Source organism: Microtus oregoni, unplaced genomic scaffold (genome assembly GCF_018167655.1).
Source record: "Microtus oregoni isolate MIOR12 unplaced genomic scaffold, Mior012 000008F_ref0000371, whole genome shotgun sequence".
Taxonomy (NCBI): Eukaryota; Metazoa; Chordata; class Mammalia; order Rodentia; family Cricetidae; genus Microtus; species Microtus oregoni.
Window position 1 is genome coordinate 36310269 of NW_024543067.1, and position 22414 is coordinate 36332682.

The 22414-nt window shown below is 34.5% G+C and overlaps 1 protein-coding gene across 1 annotated transcript; it reads left to right on the forward strand.

Annotated features, from left to right (window-relative positions):
* The first annotated feature begins 10189 nt into the window (after window positions 1-10189).
* LOC121451562 (olfactory receptor 7G2-like) lies at window positions 10190-11131 on the forward strand. Its single transcript, XM_041657215.1, has one exon. The coding sequence runs from the start codon at window positions 10193-10195 to the stop codon at window positions 11129-11131; it is 939 nt and encodes a 312-aa protein (XP_041513149.1). The 5' UTR covers window positions 10190-10192.
* The last annotated feature ends 11283 nt before the right edge of the window (window positions 11132-22414 follow it).

Here is a 22414-nt window from a genome sequence, read left to right on the forward strand (position 1 = left end):
GATTACATAAACATAAATTATATATACAGAAAAAAATAAGAAGTCTAATTTCCTAGCATTCTGTTTTAAATATATGATAAGTCTACACTCCTGCTTTCAGATATGACTCAACTAATATTCTAAAATAATGTAAAGGATTTTATCATGTTTCTGTGGCTACAATAAAGCACCATGACCAAAGCAAATTACAGAAGAAAACATTTACTTTGAACTTAAGATTTTTGAATAATAAGAGTCCATTTTAGCAAGGGAGAGAAAACATGACAGTTAACATCAGGTCAGGTGGTCACAATATTGACCTGATAGATCACATCTTCAATCACTAGCATGGGACTTAAAGAACTAACTAGAAATAAGAAGAGCCTATTTCTTCAAACATGACCTATAATCGTGTGTGTGTGTGTGTGTGTGTGTGTGTGTGTGCACACGCGTATGCATGTAGCATGCAAGGATGTATGTTTCACTTTCCTCATCTCAGTGCAATTGTCTTTCCAATTTCTGTTCAGTTAACTCATACTGTGCAATATAGAAGAATTATGACAGAATTATATAAAGAATTCTTAGGGGATGAGATGGAAAATAGTGAGAAATATTGATGCAAATCTACATTTTAGTAGTCTTTATTTTAATTGTTTCCAGCTCTGAAACATGTCAATGACTTTTTTTTTCACTGTGGCATCCAGTTTCTATTCACAAAGAAAAAGCTCCAGTCCATCTTTTAATTTTTTTTGAAAAATTCCTGACATTACAGAACTAAACTGAAATGTATTAATATTCCACTCATACATTTCCATGACAAACAAAAATTCATGAGCCAAAAAAAAAACCCCAAAAAAAGGAAAAGGGGGGAGCTTATAAAACTAAATATGGATATCTCAGCGTAACTGCTGAACAGAGAAAGAATTAAAACACTTTTAATTAAAAAATCATGAGTGGATGATAAAGTGTGTAGAAACTGAAAATTTACAAACTATTTAAAACCTGGAATCGCTGACTGTTTGGATGCATCTGCTCAAACTACTTCTCATGAGCTCACCATTCCAAATAATTTGATTGGCTGCATAATTGGGCGTCAGGGTGCTAAAATCAATGAGATCCGTCGGATGTCTGGGGTGCAGATCAAAATTGCAAACCCAGTGGAAGGTCAATGACTTTTATGTCTATGTAATTGGTAAGTCCTTCTGGACTCATGAGGGAGGGGAGGGTTTGCATTTATGTTTTTCAGCAAAATGCTTCTGTTCAAAAGATTTAGTAATTGAAAGAGAAAAACTGAAGGAGAATAATGAGGCTTTCTATACATCAACATTTTCTTTATAGATATACACCATATGACTACGTGATAGTCTAATCATTTTGTGAAAAGTTGTTTTCAAGAAACATAAAGGAAAAGAGAAGCTACTCACAGACATGGACTGATGCTCTATTTAGAATCCATTTAGTGAAAAATTATCCTGCTAATCCTCAACATCTGATTATACTTGGGAAGAATTTCTGGGGAAAGAAATTAAGTTAGAATGTGGCCATGTCTGAAGTCCAGTTGAGCTTGTGTCTTTGTAATAAGAAAATAAATATAACACCAACCCCCACATGCACACAGAATGGTACAATAAAACAAACCTCTAAATATAAGAAGAAATAAGCTATGCTGATATTTGATCTTGCAACTTCTGCATCTGAAAGAGTGAGAGAAGAGATAATCAGTTATCCAGCCATGTAGATTGTGCACATACCATTCTGGAAGACATAGAAAACTCAGGTACACATAAAAACCCTATTTATTTACACCATAATGTTTAAAAAAACATCAGAATAATTTTTTTAAAAATTGTAAAAATGGAAGAAAGGTATATTTCTCACCATCAAAAATATATCCTTCTCTAATATACATTTTAGGCCTATAATAATGTAGACAAGGTGCATGTCACTATAAACATATTTGAGAAGTTTTCAAGAGACTAACAATTGATCAGAGACTAAAGGGGGCTAAATTTGTAATTTGATGTGTGTACTTTCTTCAATGTTTTCCAAAATATAGTTGTAAGAAAAGACCCACTTTCATTTGCAAATCATTGACTGAGGAAAACTGAGATCTCTGGCTATCTTCACTAACGCTGAAGTCCAGAATCACACATGGATGCTGCACAGGGTTTGTTTTCAGGACAAGTAGAAATATCAACTTACTCCACCATTTATTTAGAATCAAGGGCACCTTTAAGCTTCAATGCAGAGGTTTAACAACCAAAGTCCACTAATTATGTGGTTTCAGGCTGACTCTGATAATGTATGTATCTCATGGGGGTCAATGCCCAAAGATTCCCATTAGATTCAGTTTCCTGCTATTACTCTAACCTCAAGAGAGCAAGTAGACATTGGATCTACACTCAAAAGTTAAAATATGTCCTCATTGATTATCAGATCCCATGGGTATGAATACTATATTCAGTTCTATTTATTGTATCTGCATATTTTGATTATTAACACTGGAAATATATTTTATTATAGTTTACTGAACAATAATTAGAGATTTTTAAATTAGAAAGAAAGCTCTACATGTTCGTTATTTAAAATACAGACAAGATTATAACTGTATGTTTTTAAAAATCACTTACCTAATTTTTAGTACTGTCAAAAAATAATTACTTTTTCTTAAAGGCAAATGCATTTTAATTTTCCAGATCATTATATATAATTGAAGAATCAAATGTTTCAATAAAATTTAAAACAGTGGAATAAAGATGTGTGTATAAATCATGAAATTTGTCTACAACTCATCTATACTTTCACAGGTAGAGATGATGATATTCCATACTTGAATTCACTTTGAACTTTTCAGTATTAATGAGCTCAGAATTTATATGTGTATATCAATATACAATATGTTTTGATGATTATATTAACAATTCTCTCTCCAATTAGGTATAAAATTCATTAGTAAATCTTATAAAAGGAAGACAAAGTTAATACTGAGATGGGATAGAAGGTCACAGGAAACAAAAGGTTTAGAGCCATATATGATCAAGATAAAATAGGCACATGTATAAAATTATGAAATCATAAATTCAAATAAAAGGATTAAGCATGGTGACCAAGTGAGATTTATCCCAGAGATTCAAGGTTTACTTAACATTTGCAAATCAACAAATATAATACACCATCTAAATAAGAAAATAAATCATATCATTATCCCAACTGATACAGAAAAGTCATTTGATAAAGTTAAACATTCTTCATGATAAAATTTCTAAAGAAATTAGAAATAGAATATTCCTCAAAATAAAAAAATATGTGAAGAACAGAACTGCAGTCCAAAGTCTAATAACTGAATTTTGTCTACAATAAGGAATTAAACAAAAATGCCTATTCTTGTATGCCTTATTCAATATACTGATCAAAGTCTCCATTTCCTACATCTTCTTAAATTTGTTTTTGCTCTTTGGTGATGGCTGATGTGGTGATGATGGAGGACTGATATAAAAGTCTTTGATGGTGCTTCCTCTTTGCTTATGTTTCATACCCATTAGATTGTTTTCATCCTTAAGAATCAAAATTTTCATGCCAATAGTCCATACCACTATTGAATAGTCCTTTTCTACCTCATAAATCTTATGTCCAATCATAAGCCTCAGTAAAGTCATGAAATTTCTATGTGAGTCCAAACCAATTTAACTCAATCTCATAACTTTCACAGAACCTAACCCTATCTGGCCCAATAAACTGAGCATCAATCACTACTACTTTTTTTATATCCTCTCTTTCATCTGATGTACTCCACTAATTAACATTACAATAACTTTAATCCAAAATAATCAGTATCCATAATGACTCATGCGAGCTAGTCCATCAGAGAACGATGTCTCTATCATGCTTCAAGTCATATAGCTTTTTTCTCAAGGTGGGATAAAGTGGTTTTATTATACATCTTCTTGCCTACTTTAGTTCAAACACTGATTCTATCCTTCAAGACCATCACAGCCACATAAGTCAGAATGTTAGTAACACTCTTATTTCTTTTTTTCTTGCTTCAAATTTATTTTTTTATTGCTTTGATTGAGTTATATATTTTTCTGCTTTTCTCCCTTCCTTTTTCCCCCTCCTCTATGCTACCCTTCAACCCTTTCCCATGGTCCCCATGCTTTCAATTTACTCAGAAGAACTTGTCTTTTTCTACTTCCCATGTAGATTATTAGATCCTTATAGTTGTCCTTGTTGTCTAGTTTCTCTGGTATTTTGAATTTTAGGCTGTTTTTTTTTTTTGCTGTATGTCTAAAAGTGACTTATGAATGATTATATATGATATTTGTCTTTCTGGGTCTGGGTTATCTCACTCAATATGATGTTTTCTAGCTCCATCCATTTTCCTGAAAATTTCAAGATACCATTATTTTTCTGTTGTGTACTCCATTGTGTAAATATACCATATTTTCTTTATCCAATCTTTGGTCAAGGGACATTTATGTTTTTTCCAGTTTCTGACTATGACAAACAATGCTGCTATGAACATAGTTGATCACATGTCCTTGAAGTACAATTGAGCATCCTTTGTGTATATACTCAAAAGTGGTATCATTGGGTCTTGAGGAAGGATATTTCCTAATTTTCTAAGAAATCACCATACTGATATCTAAAGGGGCTATACCAATTTTCACTCCCACCAACAACACAGGAGTGTTCTCTTTATCCAATTTTCTTTCCAGCATAAGTTGTCATCAGTGTTTTTGATCTTGCCCATTTTTACAGTTGTAAGAGGGAATCTGAGAATTGTCTTGATTTACATTTCTCTGACGGTGAAGGATGTTGAGCACTTTTAAAAGTGTCTTTTAGCCATTTTAGATTCCTCTGTTTTAAGTTCTCTGTTTAGGTCTGTACTCCATTTTTTTAATGGATTATTTGTTCTTTTGATGGCCAATTTCTTGAGTTATTTGTATATTTTGGAGATCAGACCTCTGTCTGATGTGGGGTTGGAGAAGGTTTTTTCTCATTCTGTAGGCTGCTGTTTTGTGTGTACATATGTATGTATGTATATGTATATATGTAGTTATTCATATGTACAAATGTGTATACATATGATAAAACATTAAAAGACTAATTTCTGAATTGAGAGAGAAAGGAATGACATTGGAGGAGTTATAGGAAAAAGATGTGGGAATAGAAGTATAAATATATCACTCATGTATGAAGTTTTAAAATATACTTAAAATTTAAAAGTGATACAATTAGGTTCATATGATTCTGTTTTTTTGTATTCTTATCAAGAGTTAGAGATTTTAATACAAACCAAGCAACAATAATAAAATATTTAATATCTGTAATTCATGAAAGGGTCCATCATCAGTAGACCATTTTTAATATGTTAATGTGACTTTAAGATGTGTGTCTGTTATACAGCAGAAGTATAGATCCTGGTTTTGTAGTCACTTTCTTACTCTTTTTCTTAGAGAATTGAGACCATTGGTGTTGCTGGAGAATAACAATCATTTTTTGTCAAGACCTCTCATTTTTTGGTTTATTTGATTGTATGGGTATGAAGTGTTGCTTTCTTCTTTTGACTTTCTGGTCTTGGATCATTTATTTTCTGTGAGTGTGTGTGTGTGTGTGTGTGTGTGTGTGTGTGTGTGTGTGTGTATGTTTAGATAATCTCTTTAGTTTAACTTATTTTTCTAGCACCTTCTTTTGAGATAGACTTGCAGATAAGAATTTCATATATTTGGTTTTATCAAGGGATGTCTTAATTTCTCCTTCTGTAATGATTGAAGATTTGTTGGTTAGAGAACTCTGTGCTGGAATTTCTAGCTCTTAGAGTCTATAGCACATCTTTTCAGGATCTTCTGGCTTTTTAGGTTTCCATTGAGAAAGCAAGTGTAGTAAAAATTGGTCTGCATTTATATGTTACTTGAAATTTTTCTCTTGCTAATTTTAATGTTTTACTTTGTTATATACATTTAGTGTTTTTATTGTTAAATGTGAAAGGGGACTTTATTTTCTGACTTAGTTTATTTCATGTTCTGTATGCTTCTTGTACCATGGCAAACATTTACTAATTTAGATTAGAGAAATTTTCTTTTAAATTTTTTGAAATATTTTCTGTATATTTGACCAGAGTTTCTTCTCATTTCTCTGTTCCTATTATTCTTAGATTTGGTAATTTTATAATTTCCTGGATTTCCATTGGTGTTTTGTTTCAGGAGTTTTTAGAATTAGCATTTTCTTCGACTGAGGTATCCAATTCATCTACAATTTCTTCAATGTCTGAATTTTTCTTTTCCATCATATTTCCTTTTTTGCCTCTGAGATTCTTCTTTGAATTTCTAAATTGTTTATTTCTAGGTTTTTCTGTTTTTTTATTTTGTTTTAGTTATTCTCTTTTTAATCTCAGTTACTATGGGGTTTTGTCATTTCATTACAAAATTTGTTTGTATTTTTATGTATTTCTTCAAAAAATCATTTGCTTTTTAATTATGTCTATCATATTCATAAATGCTTTTTTATAGGTCTTTTATTTGTGCTTTAACTATTCGGGTATATTCATGCCCTACTGTGTTAGAGATGCTGGGCTATATTAAAGACATATTGTCATAGCTGTCATTGATTATGTTTCTTCACTGGTGTCTACACATCTGGGGTTGGGAAGAATGTTATTCTAAGTGCTAATATCTGGTCTCAGTGTGTATTGTCTTCTTTGGTTTCTGCATCATCTTGGGTTCTCAGGAGTATGTGGTGGAAATGTGTTGCCTTTAGTAAAATCTTTTTGGATTCTGATAGGTATGGGCACTGGTGGTTCCTAATAAAATATATTTCTGTGTATTGGGACCAGAGTCTTAGAAATGGGTATGGGATGATGATGGTAGTGTGGCTTCAGGAGAGTGAGGAAAACATGCTATTCCCCATGATTATGCTTAGTCAGTTTCCTTGGAACAGGGGCAGAGAGTAAGGATAAGTCACAAGAGAATTTCTGCTAGAGCTGGGTCTGGACATGGAGGAATCCTGAGGTATGTGAAGACCTGCAGTTAGCCTACCTTCTTCCTTTCCCAGTGTGGAAGTGGGTCCTCAGGGAATACCTACTGGGCTTGGGGGAATGGAATAAAACAATGAGTTGGGGGTAAAAGTTTAAGGGGAATATCTGTGGGATATGGTGTGTATGTGTTAGGAAGTAAGAAAGGCTGCAGCAGATGTGTGGTAACAACTGGAGATGAGACTGGGGTAACCGTCCTGCTTTCCTGCCCAATGTGGCTTGCTGGTTCCCAGGGAATGCCTGATGGAATTAGAGGCGGGAGAAAGCTTTGAATGGGAAAAGATTTGGAGAGGGTTTGATCTATGCCATCTACCAGGGACGGAATGTGGAGGAGCTGCTGCAAGTGTTCTGCTGCAGAACTACTGATGAGATTAGGGAATTAGAACTTGAGGAATGGAGGGAAAGGATAAGATATGTAGTTAGCACTGCTTGCTTCCTTGGCAAAGGTGCTACTTTTAATTTTTTAACCTTTTCTTATGGTGTTTATGGACTTACACACACAAACACATATACACACATTATATGACCCCCTATATTTACTAGCTTACTATTTTGTAGTTGAAGAATATTGAATGTTACAGAATAATTGTACATTGATTTTTAAGCTGAGTAATCACTGATAAATCAGATACAAAGAAGAAAGTGTCCATTTTCATTTAATTATTGATTATACTTTAGAAATTTTTGAATGTAACATAGATGGCACAAATTAATTTGTCACAGTTTTTATGTGTTTCATTAGACTGTATTTTACCTTCTCATTTGTGTATTTAATGGTTTCTTTTTAATTTATTTTAGTAAGTCACACATAAAAAGATATATTTTAACTATCTCATTCACATTTTGTGAATATAATTATTCATTTTCCTATTCCTCCTTCCAAGCTTACAGTCTTAATAATACTACCACAGCTTTCCACATTGATGTTTAGGATATAGTGGAAAAAAAAAACTTTCCTTGAATGATAGGATAAAGATAGGGTAAGATATGCAAGATACTATCCATAACTATGGTAAAAAAAAATCAGATGATGGAAAGGTAAGGTCCTCTTTTTGTGTGTTAATCAGCAAAGAAACTTTCTTCCTTACAGATGTTATGTCTCTAAGGACCTGTGCTGTCCTGTAGCCATCTGAGAGTCAAATGGGCTCCACTTAATTGGGACTTTTGTAAAGCAAAGTCCCATGGGCCACCAACACCATACTTAATCAAGCTGTAATCATCATTTGACTGTCTTTCCCATTTAAGTATGCACTACACCAACATTTGCTTTGAGAATCATTTATTTCTTCAAAGAAGGAAAAGTGCCCTTTTCACAGAAAGAACAATTTCTCTTATGTGTTTGTAAGTTCAAGAAGAACTGTATGTCATTCCTTTATGCTAGTGCCCAAGTAACTTGAAAAACTCCATTTATGCTCTGCAACGTACATTTATTTGAGAAATTTTCCTTTTGCTAATATCTTACCCTGGTCTTAAAACCATTCTAAAGAGCAGTCTACTCTTGGTTCTTTTAAAGAGTGTTCTATAATTCTCAATCATTTTTATAGTGTATTGGACAAAGCAAAAATTGCAATAGTGTATATGTAGGTTAGATAATATTTGGCTCACTATTATAAAGCATCTATTTGCAGAACAGTTCTTTTTTGACTTTTTGCGTATGTGTATTGACAATAATGAGCATATTAAGGCTGATACTGAAGTAAAACTCTTATTTGTGTTTTTAAATATTATTCTATAATTTTGAAAATGCACAACATAGAATACCACATAAAACAAATTAATTACATCAATTTAGAATTATGTAATATTATTATTTTATATGTAGTTCTGTATAAAATCATACACACAGACACATACATGTGAATATATGAATATATATTCTGAATATATATTTTAAAGACTCAGGAGAATAATGAGTACCAAATTCTGTTTCATTTTTCTGTCTGGGAATGGAGCATATATATTCTTCATATTATTAGATGTACATATGTGTTGTTTTAGCAATGTCAAATATTATATAGTAATATGCTTTAATTTATTGGTTAGTGATAGATGATAATAAAACTATTTTAATCATGATGCATAGCATGCTTACCAAAAAATTATAATTATTTGGTATACTTTAATGGTTATTAAAACATTTTATAAGTTTTATTTAAATTATTTTTCTCTAATCAGTTTGATTATTCTTTTTTAAAAAATATATTAGTTATTCATGTTTGTGAGTGTGTGCATGTATGAACGTCTGTGTATGAATGTAGGTATATCCTTGCCATGGTGTGCGTGTGGAGGTTAAAGGATATCTTTGGGTGTTGACTCACTCTTTAGCCCATGTAGATTCAAGGGTTCAAACTATGGATCTCAATCTTTACAGCAAGCACCTTTACCTGCTGAGCCCACTCATCAGCCTCAGATTGGTAAATCTTGTGGCTAACTGTAGGTTATGTTAATTTAATTGCTATATATTTCATTAAATTTATGGGAGAAGTGATAATATTGTTCATCTCTATTGTTAAGTTTTTGGTCTTCTATACACACAAAGTTCTAAGGTTTGTGATTTTACACTTGAATTTGAGATTATAAATCAAGGCTTCTCTATCTTTACTTCATTTTCAAACATTATTTTTATCCTATTTTGAACAGCTTCATGTCGTTAGTAAATTACAAATTATAATATAGGTGCCTCATATATAAAACTATGTTTTGGAATATCCTTGCAATACTTACTTAAAAACGGATGATATGTCACAGTGCTGTATATTAAGACACAAAATATCTTATACAATGATTTTATATCTTCCTTGCATTAAGAAAATAATGAGGCAAAAATTAAAATGAAGTGTGCCAATTTTAAAAATATTACTTGATATGGTGTTTGTATATGCTGTAAATCATTTTGTTTGATTATTTTTTAGTTGAATTCAGAATTTGGAGGAATTTTAGTCAGACACAATGTTCTACATTATTAATACTTAGTGTTTAAATGAAGAAAAAGAAATAATTCAGTTTAATGTAGCCAAAAGAACAGAGCAGAAAAAGCAAAATGGACATTATTACAGGAAAGTGGGAAAAGAAAAAATAATTGAGAATTATTTTAGAAGGTGAAATTTTTCTGTAATGAAGTATCTTTGGAAAAAATATTTATGTCTTAATGTCTGTTTTTTCTCCCCTAGTCTTCTAAACAACATGGAATCCACAAATCATACAGCTACAATAGAATTTCTGCTCTTGGGTCTTTCAGATGATCCAGAATTACAACCCATTCTCTTCGGACTATTCCTGTTTATGTACCTGGTCACATTTCTTGGGAACCTACTCATTACCCTGACCATCAGTTCAGATTTCCATCTCCATACACCCATGTACGTTTTACTCTCCCACCTATCCTTGGCTGACATCTGTATAAGCTCAGCCACAGTACCGAAGATGCTTTGGAACATCCAAACACAGGATCAGAGAATATCATACACAGGCTGCCTCACTCAGGCTTGCTTCGTCTTGATTTTTGCTGGATTAGAAAATTGTTTGCTTGCAGCAATGGCCTACGATCGCTATGTGGCGATTTGCCACCCTCTAAGGTACACAGTTATCATGAATCCACACTTCTGCACTCTACTCGTTCTAGTTTCACTAATCATTAGTGTTGTGAATGCACTACTGCTTAGTCTCATGGTGCTGCGGCTGACTTTCTGCACAGACTTGGAAATCCCCCACTTCTTCTGTGAACTTGCTCAGATCATAAAGCTTGCATGCTCTGACACGCTTATCAATAAGATTTTGATTTATATTGCAGCTGTCCTATTTGGCGGTATTCCTTTCTTAGGAATTTTTCTGTCTTATATTGAAATTGTCTCGTCTGTTTTCAAAATCCCATCAGTGCAAGGACGGTATAAAGCTTTTTCCACTTGTGGGTCTCACCTGTCAGTTGTTTCCTTGTTTTATGGGTCAGGTTTGGGAGTGTATATTAGCTCTGCAGTTACAGAATCTCCCAGAAAGACAGCAGTGGCTTCAGTAATGTATTCCACAGTCACTCAGATGCTGAACCCATTTATCTACAGTCTGAGGAATAGGGACATAAAGGAGGCCTTGAGAATGATCATCTTTAGGATGGCACACTTTATGTGATGTGGTCATTCTTTAAATCAGTCAATAATAAACTTGGCAATAATCAAGTGACAGATTAGTACATGATTCTCAGACAGAAACTGAGAATATTTTCTTCACTCAAAGAATAAAATTTCTTTGAGTCTATTAAATGAGAAAAATTGATTGTTGTGTCTATATCAATATGTCTATATCCTTATTCATTTGACCTTGGAAAATCTGCTGTATATTAATTATATAAGCAAGTATACTTTCACAGGAATGGCATATTCTATATTATATTGGTAGGCTTATATTCTATTGTTATTTTACAATATGAAATACAGTGGTATGAAGATAGAGGACAAAGAATGACTTAATTTAATTATAGATACTGAAATTTCAATATTGGAATTAGTAGTTCAACAGTATGAGTTTATGATTTTGCTCTATGTATCTCTCATATTAATAGATCATGTTCTGTTTTATAAACCTGTACAACTTCTGTGAAGAGGTCTCTTCCTCGTTAAAAAATAAATTTCAAAGACAATGGTTTTCCATGATCAAGGATAGTCTCATTTCTCAATTAAGATATAATTTTAACATTAGCTTTAGTAGGAATGCATTTGTGTGCATGTGTATAGATATATGTATATATATAATATACATGTATTTATACACACATATACATTGTTTTTAACGTGTTTTATACATATATGTATACTTCTATGTAATTTAAATGTACATAGCCATCTTGTTTTGATTAAAATTTTGATAGTCTATTTTTGCTGGTTAAGCAGAGCTGAGTGTATTTTCTCTCTCATGTTTATAAGCAAAATATCTATTTTATTTGATGTATTATTATTTTCAACCTAGATATATTTTCTGATTTAAGTTCTTTCATAAATTCTCTTATTATATTAATATCATACAATAAACATGTATTTAATTTGACATTAAATAAGCTTAAAGAGACTTAATTCATCTTTTATTAGACTATAGAGATATTTTGTATGCTAAGCACATAAAATTTTCATTTTTGGTAAAAATGCATATTGGTAATTTGTGTAATGAGCATCATATTATATTTATATATGATTTGGGGTTTTGTGTATATATATATATATTTCAGAAATTTATCTATTGATATATTAGAACAAATATACTTCAATCACAAAAATTTATCAAGTTTATTACATTTAAAAATGCATTAGAAATATTTTTTCTGTAGACCTTTTGTGAACATATCTCATTGGAGGAAGAAGAAAAACAAAAGTGTAAGTTTTAGGAATGTTCTAGTTTACCACTATTGTCAATTATTCTCACCTACTAGATATATTTTTCAAAATCCTACTTCCTTTGATCTAAGGTATTGGTAGAATTTTGTCTTCCTTATGAGGCATGTAAGAGCATAGTGGATGTTATTTTCCAAAGCTCATTCTATATTCAAAATTATAGAAAATGCATATTTTAATTTAATGTTAGTAGCAGTAATAATATTACTCATTAATTCAATAATATAATTTTATTTTTCTATTTTCGTTAAGCAATTAATCCATTCCATAGCATGCAACATCTTTCTTATTTTATTTCATGAATGAGTATGTGTCTGTAGTGTTGGAAGTGGAGCTTGCATTTGCCAAAACATTCATGTAGCAGTCAAAGGACAACATGTAGAGATGATTTATACCTTCTTCTTTAGTTCAGGTTCTTGATTTGACCTTTCTTTTACTGAGTTTGTTTAGGAAGAACCATTATGCAGCAAGGGATCTTGCTGGTCCACATCTAATTCATAAATACAAAACTCTACATAATGGAAAAAATCCACATGATGTTGTGCATTTATGATAATCATGCAATGTGATTGTGCTAATTTTGTGATATGAAGAACATTTTCTAGTCTTAGAGACAAGCATTTATTGAATAACTAATTCATAATTTCAGGTGTTTTTACTTACTAGAAGTTGCTATAAGAGATTCAACAAATTCATTTTCTTTCTATTTGTATTAAATTGCATTAAAAAATTCAAATACCAAGCGACCCCCAAAACTCCACCAAAGAACTTTTACAGCTGATAAACACCTTTAGTAATGTGGCAGGATACAAGAAAAACTCCAAAAAATCAGTCGCCCTCTTATACACAAAGGATATGGAAGCAGAGAGGGAAATCAGAGAAGCTTCACCTTTCACAATAGCCACAAACAGCATAAAATATCTTGGGGTAACTCTAACCAAGGAAGTGAAAGATCTATTTGACAAGAACTTTAAGGCATTGAAGAAAGAAATTGAGGAGTATACCAGAAAATGGAAGGACCTCCCTTGCTCTTGGATTGGGAGGATCAACATAGTAAAAATGGCAATTCTACCAAAGGCAATTTATAGATTCAATGCAATCCCCATCAGGGTCCCATCAAAATTCTTCACAGATCTTGAGAGGACAATAATCAACTTTATATGGAAAAACAAAAAACCCAGGATAGCCAAAACAATCCTATACAATAAAGGATTGTCTGGAGGCATTACCATCCCTGACTTCAAACTCTATTACAGAGCTACAGTGATGAAAACAGTGTGGTACTGGCATAAAAACAGAGAAGTCGACCAATGGAATCGGATAGAAGACCCGAATTTTAACCCACAAACCTATGAACAGCTCATTTTTGATAAAGGAGCCAAAAGTATACAATGGAAGAAAGAAAGCATCTTTAACAAATGGTGCTGGCATAACTGGATGTCAACCTGTAGAAGAATGAAAATAGACCCATATCTATCACCATACACAAAACTCAAGTCCAAATGGATTAAAGACCTCACTATCAGTCCGAACACACTGAACCTGATAGAAGAGAAAGTGGGAAGTACCCTACAGCAGATGGGCACAGGAGATCGCTTCCTATGTGTAACCCCAACAGCACAGACTTTAAGGGCAACATTGAATAAATGGGACCTACTAAAACTGAGAAGCTTCTGTAAAGCAAAGGACACTGTCACCAAGACAAAAAGGCAACCTACTGACGGGGAGAAGATCTTCTCCAATCCCGCAACAGACAAAGGTCTGATCTCCAAAATATATAGAGAACTCAGGAAACTAGACTTTAAAATGCTAATTAACCCAATTAAAAAATGGAGCACTGAACTGAACAGAGAATTCTCAGCAGAGGAAGTTCAAATGGCCAAAAGACACTTAAGGTCATGCTCAACCTCCTTAGCAATCAGGGAAATGCAAATCAAAACAACTTTGAGATATCATCTTACACCTGTCAGAATGGCTAAATTAAAAAACTCCAATGATAGCCTTTGCTGGAGAGGCTGTGGAAGAAGGGGAACCCTCATCCATTGCTGGTGGGAATGCAATCTTGTGCAACCACTTTGGAAATCGGTGTTTCGGTTTCTCAGGAAATTCGGGATCAACTTACCCCTGGACCCAGCAATACCACTCCTGGGAATATACCCAAGAGATGCCCTATCATATGACAAGAGCATTTGTTCAACTATGTTCATAGCAGTATTATTTGTAATAGCCAGAACCTGGAAACAACCTAGATGCCCTTCAACGGAAGAATGGATGAAGAAAGTGTGGAATATCTACACATTAGAGTACTATGCTGCGGTAAAAAACAATGACTTCTCAAATTTTGCATGCAAATGGATGGAAATAGAAAACACTATCCTGAGTGAGGTAACCCAGACCCAAAAAGATGAACATGGGATGTACTCACTCATAATTGGTTTCTAGCCATAAACAAGGGTCACGGAGTCTACAATTGGTGATCCCAAAGAAGCTAAGTAAGAAGGTGAACCAAAGGAAAGGCATATAGTTGTCCTCTTGGCTATGGGAAGTAGACAAAATTGCCGGGGAGAAAATTGAGATCTTTGGGGTGGGGTGGGATGGGGGTAAGGGGAGATGGGGAGAGAGGGGGGTAGGGGGAGAATGGGGGGAGCTTGAGGAAGGGGGAGGATTGGGATGAAGGAAGGTTGGATGAGGGAGCACGGAAGCACGGTTCTTAGTTAAGGGAGCCACCTTAGGGTTGGCAAGAGACTTGAACCTAGAGTGGCTCCCAGATGCCCAAGCCGAGGTCCCCAGTTAGTTCCTTGGGCAGCTGAGGATGGGGAACCTGAAATGACCCTATCCTAGAGCAATACTGACGAATATCTTGCATATCATCATAGAACCTTCATCTGGTGATGGATGGAGATAGAGACAGAGACCCACACTGGAGCACTGGACTGAGCTCCCAAGGTCCCGATGAGGAGCAGAAGGAGGGAGAACATGAGCAAAGAAGTCGGGACCACGAGGGGAGCACCCACCCACTGAGACAGTGGAGCTGATCTATTGGGAGCTCTCCAAGGCCAGCTGAACTGTGACTGAAAAAGCATGGGATAAAACTGGACTCTCTGAGCATGGCGAACAATGAGAGCTGATGAGAACCCAAGGACAATGGCACGGGGTTTTGAACCTACGTAATGTGCTGGCTTTGTGGGAACCTAACCATTTTGGATGTTCACCTTCCTAGAAATGGACGGAGGGGGGAGGACCTAGGACTTACCACAGGGCAGGGAAATCTGACTGCTCTTTGGGCTGGAGAGGGAGGGGGAGAGGAGTGGGTGGAGGGGGAGAAGGGTGGGAGGAGGGGGAGAAGGGTGGGAGGAGGGGGAGGGAAATGGGAGGCTGGGAGGAGGAGGAAATTTGTTTTTTTTTCTTTTCTCAATTAAAAAAATTCAAATACCATATTTACTATTGTAATTTAATTGCTCATATTGGCACAGCTAGAATGAAATAAAGAGTAATTATGCAAAAGAAAAGACTTCATTACCAGTATAAAATAATATAAAATCTTGAAATATCAATGAATAAAATATATAAAAATTTTAAATAAAGAAAAAGACTCTAACTATACTCCTGAGTAACAAGAACACTGCTTTATTGCAGTGGTTGTTAACCTGTGGGTTGTGGCCCCTTTGAGTATTAAATGACCTTTTCATGGGGGTCAGCTAAGAGTATCAGAAAACACAGATATTTACATTATTTTTCATAACCACAGCAAGATTGCAATTAAGAAACATGAAAAAAAAATTGTTGCAGGTGGTCACCACAGATTGAGGAACTGTATTTTAAAAAGCCTGAGAATCACTATTATTTTGCACTATTTTTCTCGACCTTGGTTTGAAGGCATGATCTGAAAAGATTACTCCATTACAGCTTTCAGATGACCAGAGAGCTTCTGGGATCCATATGTCCGCTTTAAAATGATAGGTTTACAAATGTATACACGTATCTGAGAGCATCTTTTGAATGTGTTGTTGGGTATTTGAACTCTTGCTTGCTGGTCTTCCCGGAAAGTAATACGTTCTATCGTGTACTTTCCTCGTTATCTTGTTTACACTTTTGGCACCATAATTATGAAATATACTATTGTTTTGTTTCAAAGAAAGTTACTTTGGCTGAGCCTTACTCTGCTTACTAGGAGAATAAGGAAATCAGCTTACACTTCTTATCATGATGATGCTAAAATATAACTTTGAAAATCTAATATATATATATATGTATAATATATATATATATATATATATAGAGAGAGAGAGAGAGAGAGAGAGAGAGAGAAGTGCTTTGGTGTGTGTGTGTGTGTGTGTGTGTGTGTGTGTGTGTGAATTTAAACTGCATCACCCTTGATAGTGGGTAGATAGTTTTCCTCCTTTTTTTCTAAAAACTTTTTTATTTTTATTATTTTTATTGAGCTCTACATTTCTCTCTGATAGTTTTCCTCTTAAAAAACACACTTATCCCAGCTCTTGGGAGGCAGGGGCAGGCAGATCTCTGTGAGTTCGAGACCTAGCCTGGTCTACAGAGCTAGTTCCAGGACAGGCTCCAAAGCCACAGAGAAACCCTGTCTCAAAAACACACACACACACACACACACACACACACTTCCAAAAAGAAGACTGGGGTCACTATTCAATAAATTCCTAGGAATCTAGAAAGACAGAGGTATCTTAGGGGCATCTTCAAAATGATAATTTACTGACATAGTTTTTGGTTCCCCAAGACACCACTTTTGTTACTTTGCTGAATGTATATAATGTAAATTTGCTCTAAAATCTATATGCTAAGAGAAAGTTACTTCCTACTCATCAGAGAGAACCCTTCTGATGTTTACAGCAGTAGGCAAAGAAACTCAGAACTGTCAAAAGTACAGTATAAATAATTGTTTCTGAAGAGGTTATCATAAACTTAATATTCCAGTGTTTTTTTGCTAAGTCCCCAGGAAAATTACCAGTAGGGAAGCAGAAAATCATAAGAAGCAGAGATCGGTGAGGAGCGGAGAATGATAGTATCTTCTAGACATGATAGGGCCAGGTCACTTATAGTACTTTTTTTTTTTTTTGCATTAACAATACTGGAGCAAAAGCAAACAAACCTGTTTCAATATGGATAGAGAAGTGGCTCAGGAGCCCTTAGCACTTTCTGAAGATCCGCCAACATTTGATGACTGTTAGGAAAAGAAAAAAATCAATGACTTTAAGGACTTAGTACTTGGAATATGATTCTAGTTCCAGTAGCTGGCTCTACATCCATGAGTATACAGACGGCATTAACTGTACTTAGTGTGTTATATAATTTAAAAAAGAATACAAAATTTAGAGTGGTAGGTGAGAGTGAATCTGTGTGGAATGGGGTAAGAATAGGATTGAATGGCCTGAAATAAACCTCACACACAATAAGCAATCCAAAGAATTAATGAAACAAATAGCTGGTTCTTTGAGAAAATCAACAAGATAGACAAGCCCCTATCCAAACTAATCAAAAGGCAGAGAGAGAATGCGCAAATTAACAAGATCAGAAATGAAAAGGGAGACAAAACAACAGACACTGAGGAAATTCAGAGAATCATTAGGTCTTACAACAACGGCCTATATGCCACAAAGTTGGAAAACGTAAAAGAAATGGACTTGTTTTTAGATAAATACAATATACCAAAATTAAATCAAGACCAGGTGAACAATTTAAATAGACCTATAAGTTGTCAGGAAATAGAAGCTGTCATAAAAAACCTGCCAACCAAAAAGAGTCCAGGACCAGATGGTTTTAATGCCAAATTTTACCAGAAATTCCGAGAAGAGCTGATACCTATACTCCTTAAGGTGTTCCACATAATAGAAACAAAAGAATCATTGCCAAACTCTTTTTATGAAGATACAGTTACTCTAATAATAAAACGACACAAAGACTCAAACAAGATAGAAAATTACAGACCAATCTCACCCATGAACATCAATGAAAAAATTCTCAATAAAATACTGCCAAACCAAATCCAAAAAACACATCAAAAAATAATAATCCATTGTGATCAAGTAGGCTTCTTCCCAGAGATGCAGGACTGGTTCAGCATATGAAAATCTATCAATCTAATCCATCATATAAATAAACTGAAAGAAAAAAACATATGATCTTTTCATTAGACACTGAAAAAGCATTTGAAAAAATTCAACACCCCATTATGATAAAGGTCTTGGAGAGGTTAGGGATACAAAGAACATATCTAAATATAATGAAAACAACATACAGGAAACAAACAGCTAATATCAAATATAATGGAGAGAAACTCAAAGCCATTCCCCTAAAATCAGGAACAAGACAAGGCTCTCCACTCTCACCATATCTCTTCAACATAATACTTGAGATCTAGCAATAGCAATAAGACAACATAAAAAGGTCAACGGGATTCGAATTGGAAAGGAAGAAGTCAAACTTTCGTTATTTGCAGAAGATACGATTCTGTACAACAGTGACCCTGAAAACTCTTCCAAAGAACTACAACAGATAAATACCTTTAGTGATGTGGCAAGATACAATATCAACTCAAAAAACTTAGTAGCCCTTCTATACACAAAGGATAGAGAAGTAGAGAGGGAATTCAAAGAAACATCACTATTCACGATAGCTACAAATAGCACAATATATCTTGGGGTTACACTAACCAAGGAAGTGAAAGATCTATTTGACAAGAACTTTAAGGCTCTGAAGAAAGAAACTGAAGAGGACACAAGAAACTGGAAGGATCTCCCATGCTCTTGAATGGGTAGGATCAACATAGTAAAAATGGCAATTCCGCCAAAGGCAATATAGAAATTCAATGCAATCCCCATCAAAATCCCAACAAAAATTTTCACAGACCTTGAGAGAACAATAATCAACTTTATATGGAAAAACAAAAATCCCAGGATAGCCAAAACAATCCTATACAATAAAGGAACTTCCAGAGGCATTACCATCCCTGACTTCAAACTCTATTACAGAGCTACAGTAATGAAAACAGCTTGGTATTGGCATAAAAACAGAGACTGACGAATGGAATCAAATCAAAGACCAGGATATTAATCCACAAATCTACGAACACCTGATTTTCGACAAGGGAGCTAAAAGTGTATAATTGAAGAAAGAAAGCATATTCAACAAATAGTTCTGGCATAACTGGATGTCATCCTGTAGAAGAATGAAAATAGATCCGTATCTATCATCATGCACAAAACTCAAATCCAAATAGATTAAAGACCTCAATATAAATCTGACCACACTGAACCTGATAGAAAAGAAAGTGGGAAGTAGACTGTAACACATGCGCACAGGAAACCACCTCCTACGTATAACCCCAGTAGCATAGACAACAAGAGCAACATTGAATAAATGGGACCTCCTGAAACTGAGAAGCTTCTGTAAAACAAAGGACACTGTCATTAAGACAAAAAGGCAACCTACTGATTGGGAGAAGATCTTCACCAACCCTGAATCGACAAAGGTCTGATCTCCAAAATATATAAAGAACTCAAGAAACTGAACATGAAAATTCTAATTAACCCAATTAAAAAATGGGGTACCAAACTGAAAAAAGAATTCTCATCAGATGAAGTTCAAATATTCAAAAGACACTTAAGGGCATGTTCAACCTCCTTAGTGATCAGGGAAATGCAACTCAAAACAACTCTGAGATACCATCTTACACCCCTCAAAATGGCTAAAATCAAAAACACCAATGATAGCCTATGCTGGAGAGGATGTGGAGTAATGGGAACACTCATCCATGCTGGTGGGAATGCAAACTTGTGCAACCACTTTGAAAATCAGTGTGGTGGCTTCTCAGGAAATTGGGAATCAATCTACCTCAGGATCCAGCAATACCACTCTTGGGAATATACCCAAGAGATGCCCTATCATACTACAAAAGCATTTGTTCACCTATGTTCATAGTACCAGTATTTGTAGTAGCCAGAACCTGGAAACAACCTAGATGCTCCTCAATGGAAGGATGGATAAAGAAAGTGTGGAATATATACACATTAGAGTACTACTCAGTGGTAAAAATTAATGACATTTTGAATTTTGCATGCAAATAGATGGAAATAGAAAACACTATCCTGAGAACCCAAAACCAAAAAGATGAATATGGTATGTACTCACTCATTAGTGGAGTCTATCCATAAACAAAGGACATTAAGCCTATAGTTCACAAGCCTAGAGAAGCCAAATAACAAGTTGAACCCAAAGAAAAACATATATAGATCCTCCTGGAAATTGAAAGCAAACAAGATTGCTGGGTAAAAGTTGGGAGCATGGGGGTGGGAGTATGGGTGGGGGTGGGGTTGGGGGAAGGGGAGACGGGGAGAGAGAAGGGAGAAAGGAATGACTGAACAGAGTTTGGGGGAGTGGGAGGGTGGAGATGGAGGAAGGGCAGATATAGGAGCAGAGAAGAAGATATTTACATTAAGGGAACTATTTTAGGATTGGCAAGAGACTTGGTTCTAGAGAGGATCCCACATGTCCACAGGGATGTCCCTAGCTAGGTCCTTGAGCAGCAGAGTATAGGGTGCCTAAACTGGCCTTGCCCCACCATCACACTGATGATTATCTCGAATGTCACCCTAGAATCTTTGTCCAGCGAGGGATGGAGATAGAGACAGAGACCCTCATCAGAGCAATGGACTGAGCCCCCAACGTCCAGTTGAAAAGCAGAAGGAAGGAGAAGATGAGCAAGGAAATCTGAACTGCTAGGGGTTGGTCCACCCACTGAGACAGTGTGCCTTTTCTAATGGGAGCTCACCAAATCAAGCTGGACCAGGACTGAATGAGCATGTGATCAAACTCGACTCTCTGAATGTGGTTGAAAATGGAGGCTGACTGAGAAGCCATTGATAAAGGCACTGGGACTTGTTTCTACTGCCCATACTGGATTTTGGGGACCCTAGTCTATTTGGATGGAAAGCTTCCTAGGCCTGGATGTAGAAGGGAAGGGCTTTGGACTTCCCACAGGGCAGGGTTCCCTGCCTTCTCTTAAGGAGGGAGGGAGCTGGAGAAGACTGGGAAGAGGGAAGGAAGTGTAAATTTTTTAATGGAAAAATAAATAAATAAATAAATAACTTGAAAAATAATTAATTTATATGTGAAAGTTACATGAATTATTTTGATTAAAGTAAATCTTTAATAACAGAACAACATTAGTCAAGTTAATATTGTTCTTTTGAAATTACAGTGTGAACATTTGAAATTTTAGTTTTATTTATCTTTAGTAGCTTCTATACAAGATAGTATCATTATAATCACTCTAAATCCCTCACATCCCTCAGATACCTACAAAATAAGGTCCTTACACCTTTATTTCCATTATAGGATTCCACAACCCCATGCATCCAATTAGTAATACCCATTTCCTCATGGGTTTGAGGGAACCCAATGGAGCATGGACAAACTCATAGTAGCCAAAACTCTTAAATTCCCTTAGTAAATTATGAAAGATTAGTATTTACAGTTACTAACAAATTATAACCAATAATTACAGAAGAACTTTAGTTCAAAAACTTTTCTATATACTGTCTATACTAATATGTAATTTATTGTTTTGTAGTATAGTAATCAAGTGCTCAGGAGAAAGTTAAAAATTCATATAAGAATGAAGAAAATAAAGTGACTCATAATCTACTTTTTGAAATACATTTATTAATATGAAGATATATAGTGTGCATTTTTCTTAATATACTACTTCTTTCACAATGAACTAATCTATGAAGTAACTTGCAATTTTTAAATCAACTAAATATGAGTAGTTTTACTTCAATAAATATGTTTATGCCACCTGAAGACATTACAAATGTTTTTTTGTAGATGATAATGAAAAATATAATTAGTTAATACTGTTTACAATATATCTAGGTAAAATCAATGTTCCCAACTGTTAACATATTATTAGCCTATAACATTTTCATTTTGATCATATTATCACAGATATTATAAATGTAGTATATTGAATATGCTATATAAATGTAGCACAATTACA

What these genes read in the sequence shown, in the direction of transcription:
- LOC121451562 (XM_041657215.1), top strand. Translation starts at nt 10,193, where the DNA reads ATGGAATCCACAAATCATACAGCTACAATAGAATTTCTGCTCTTGGGT.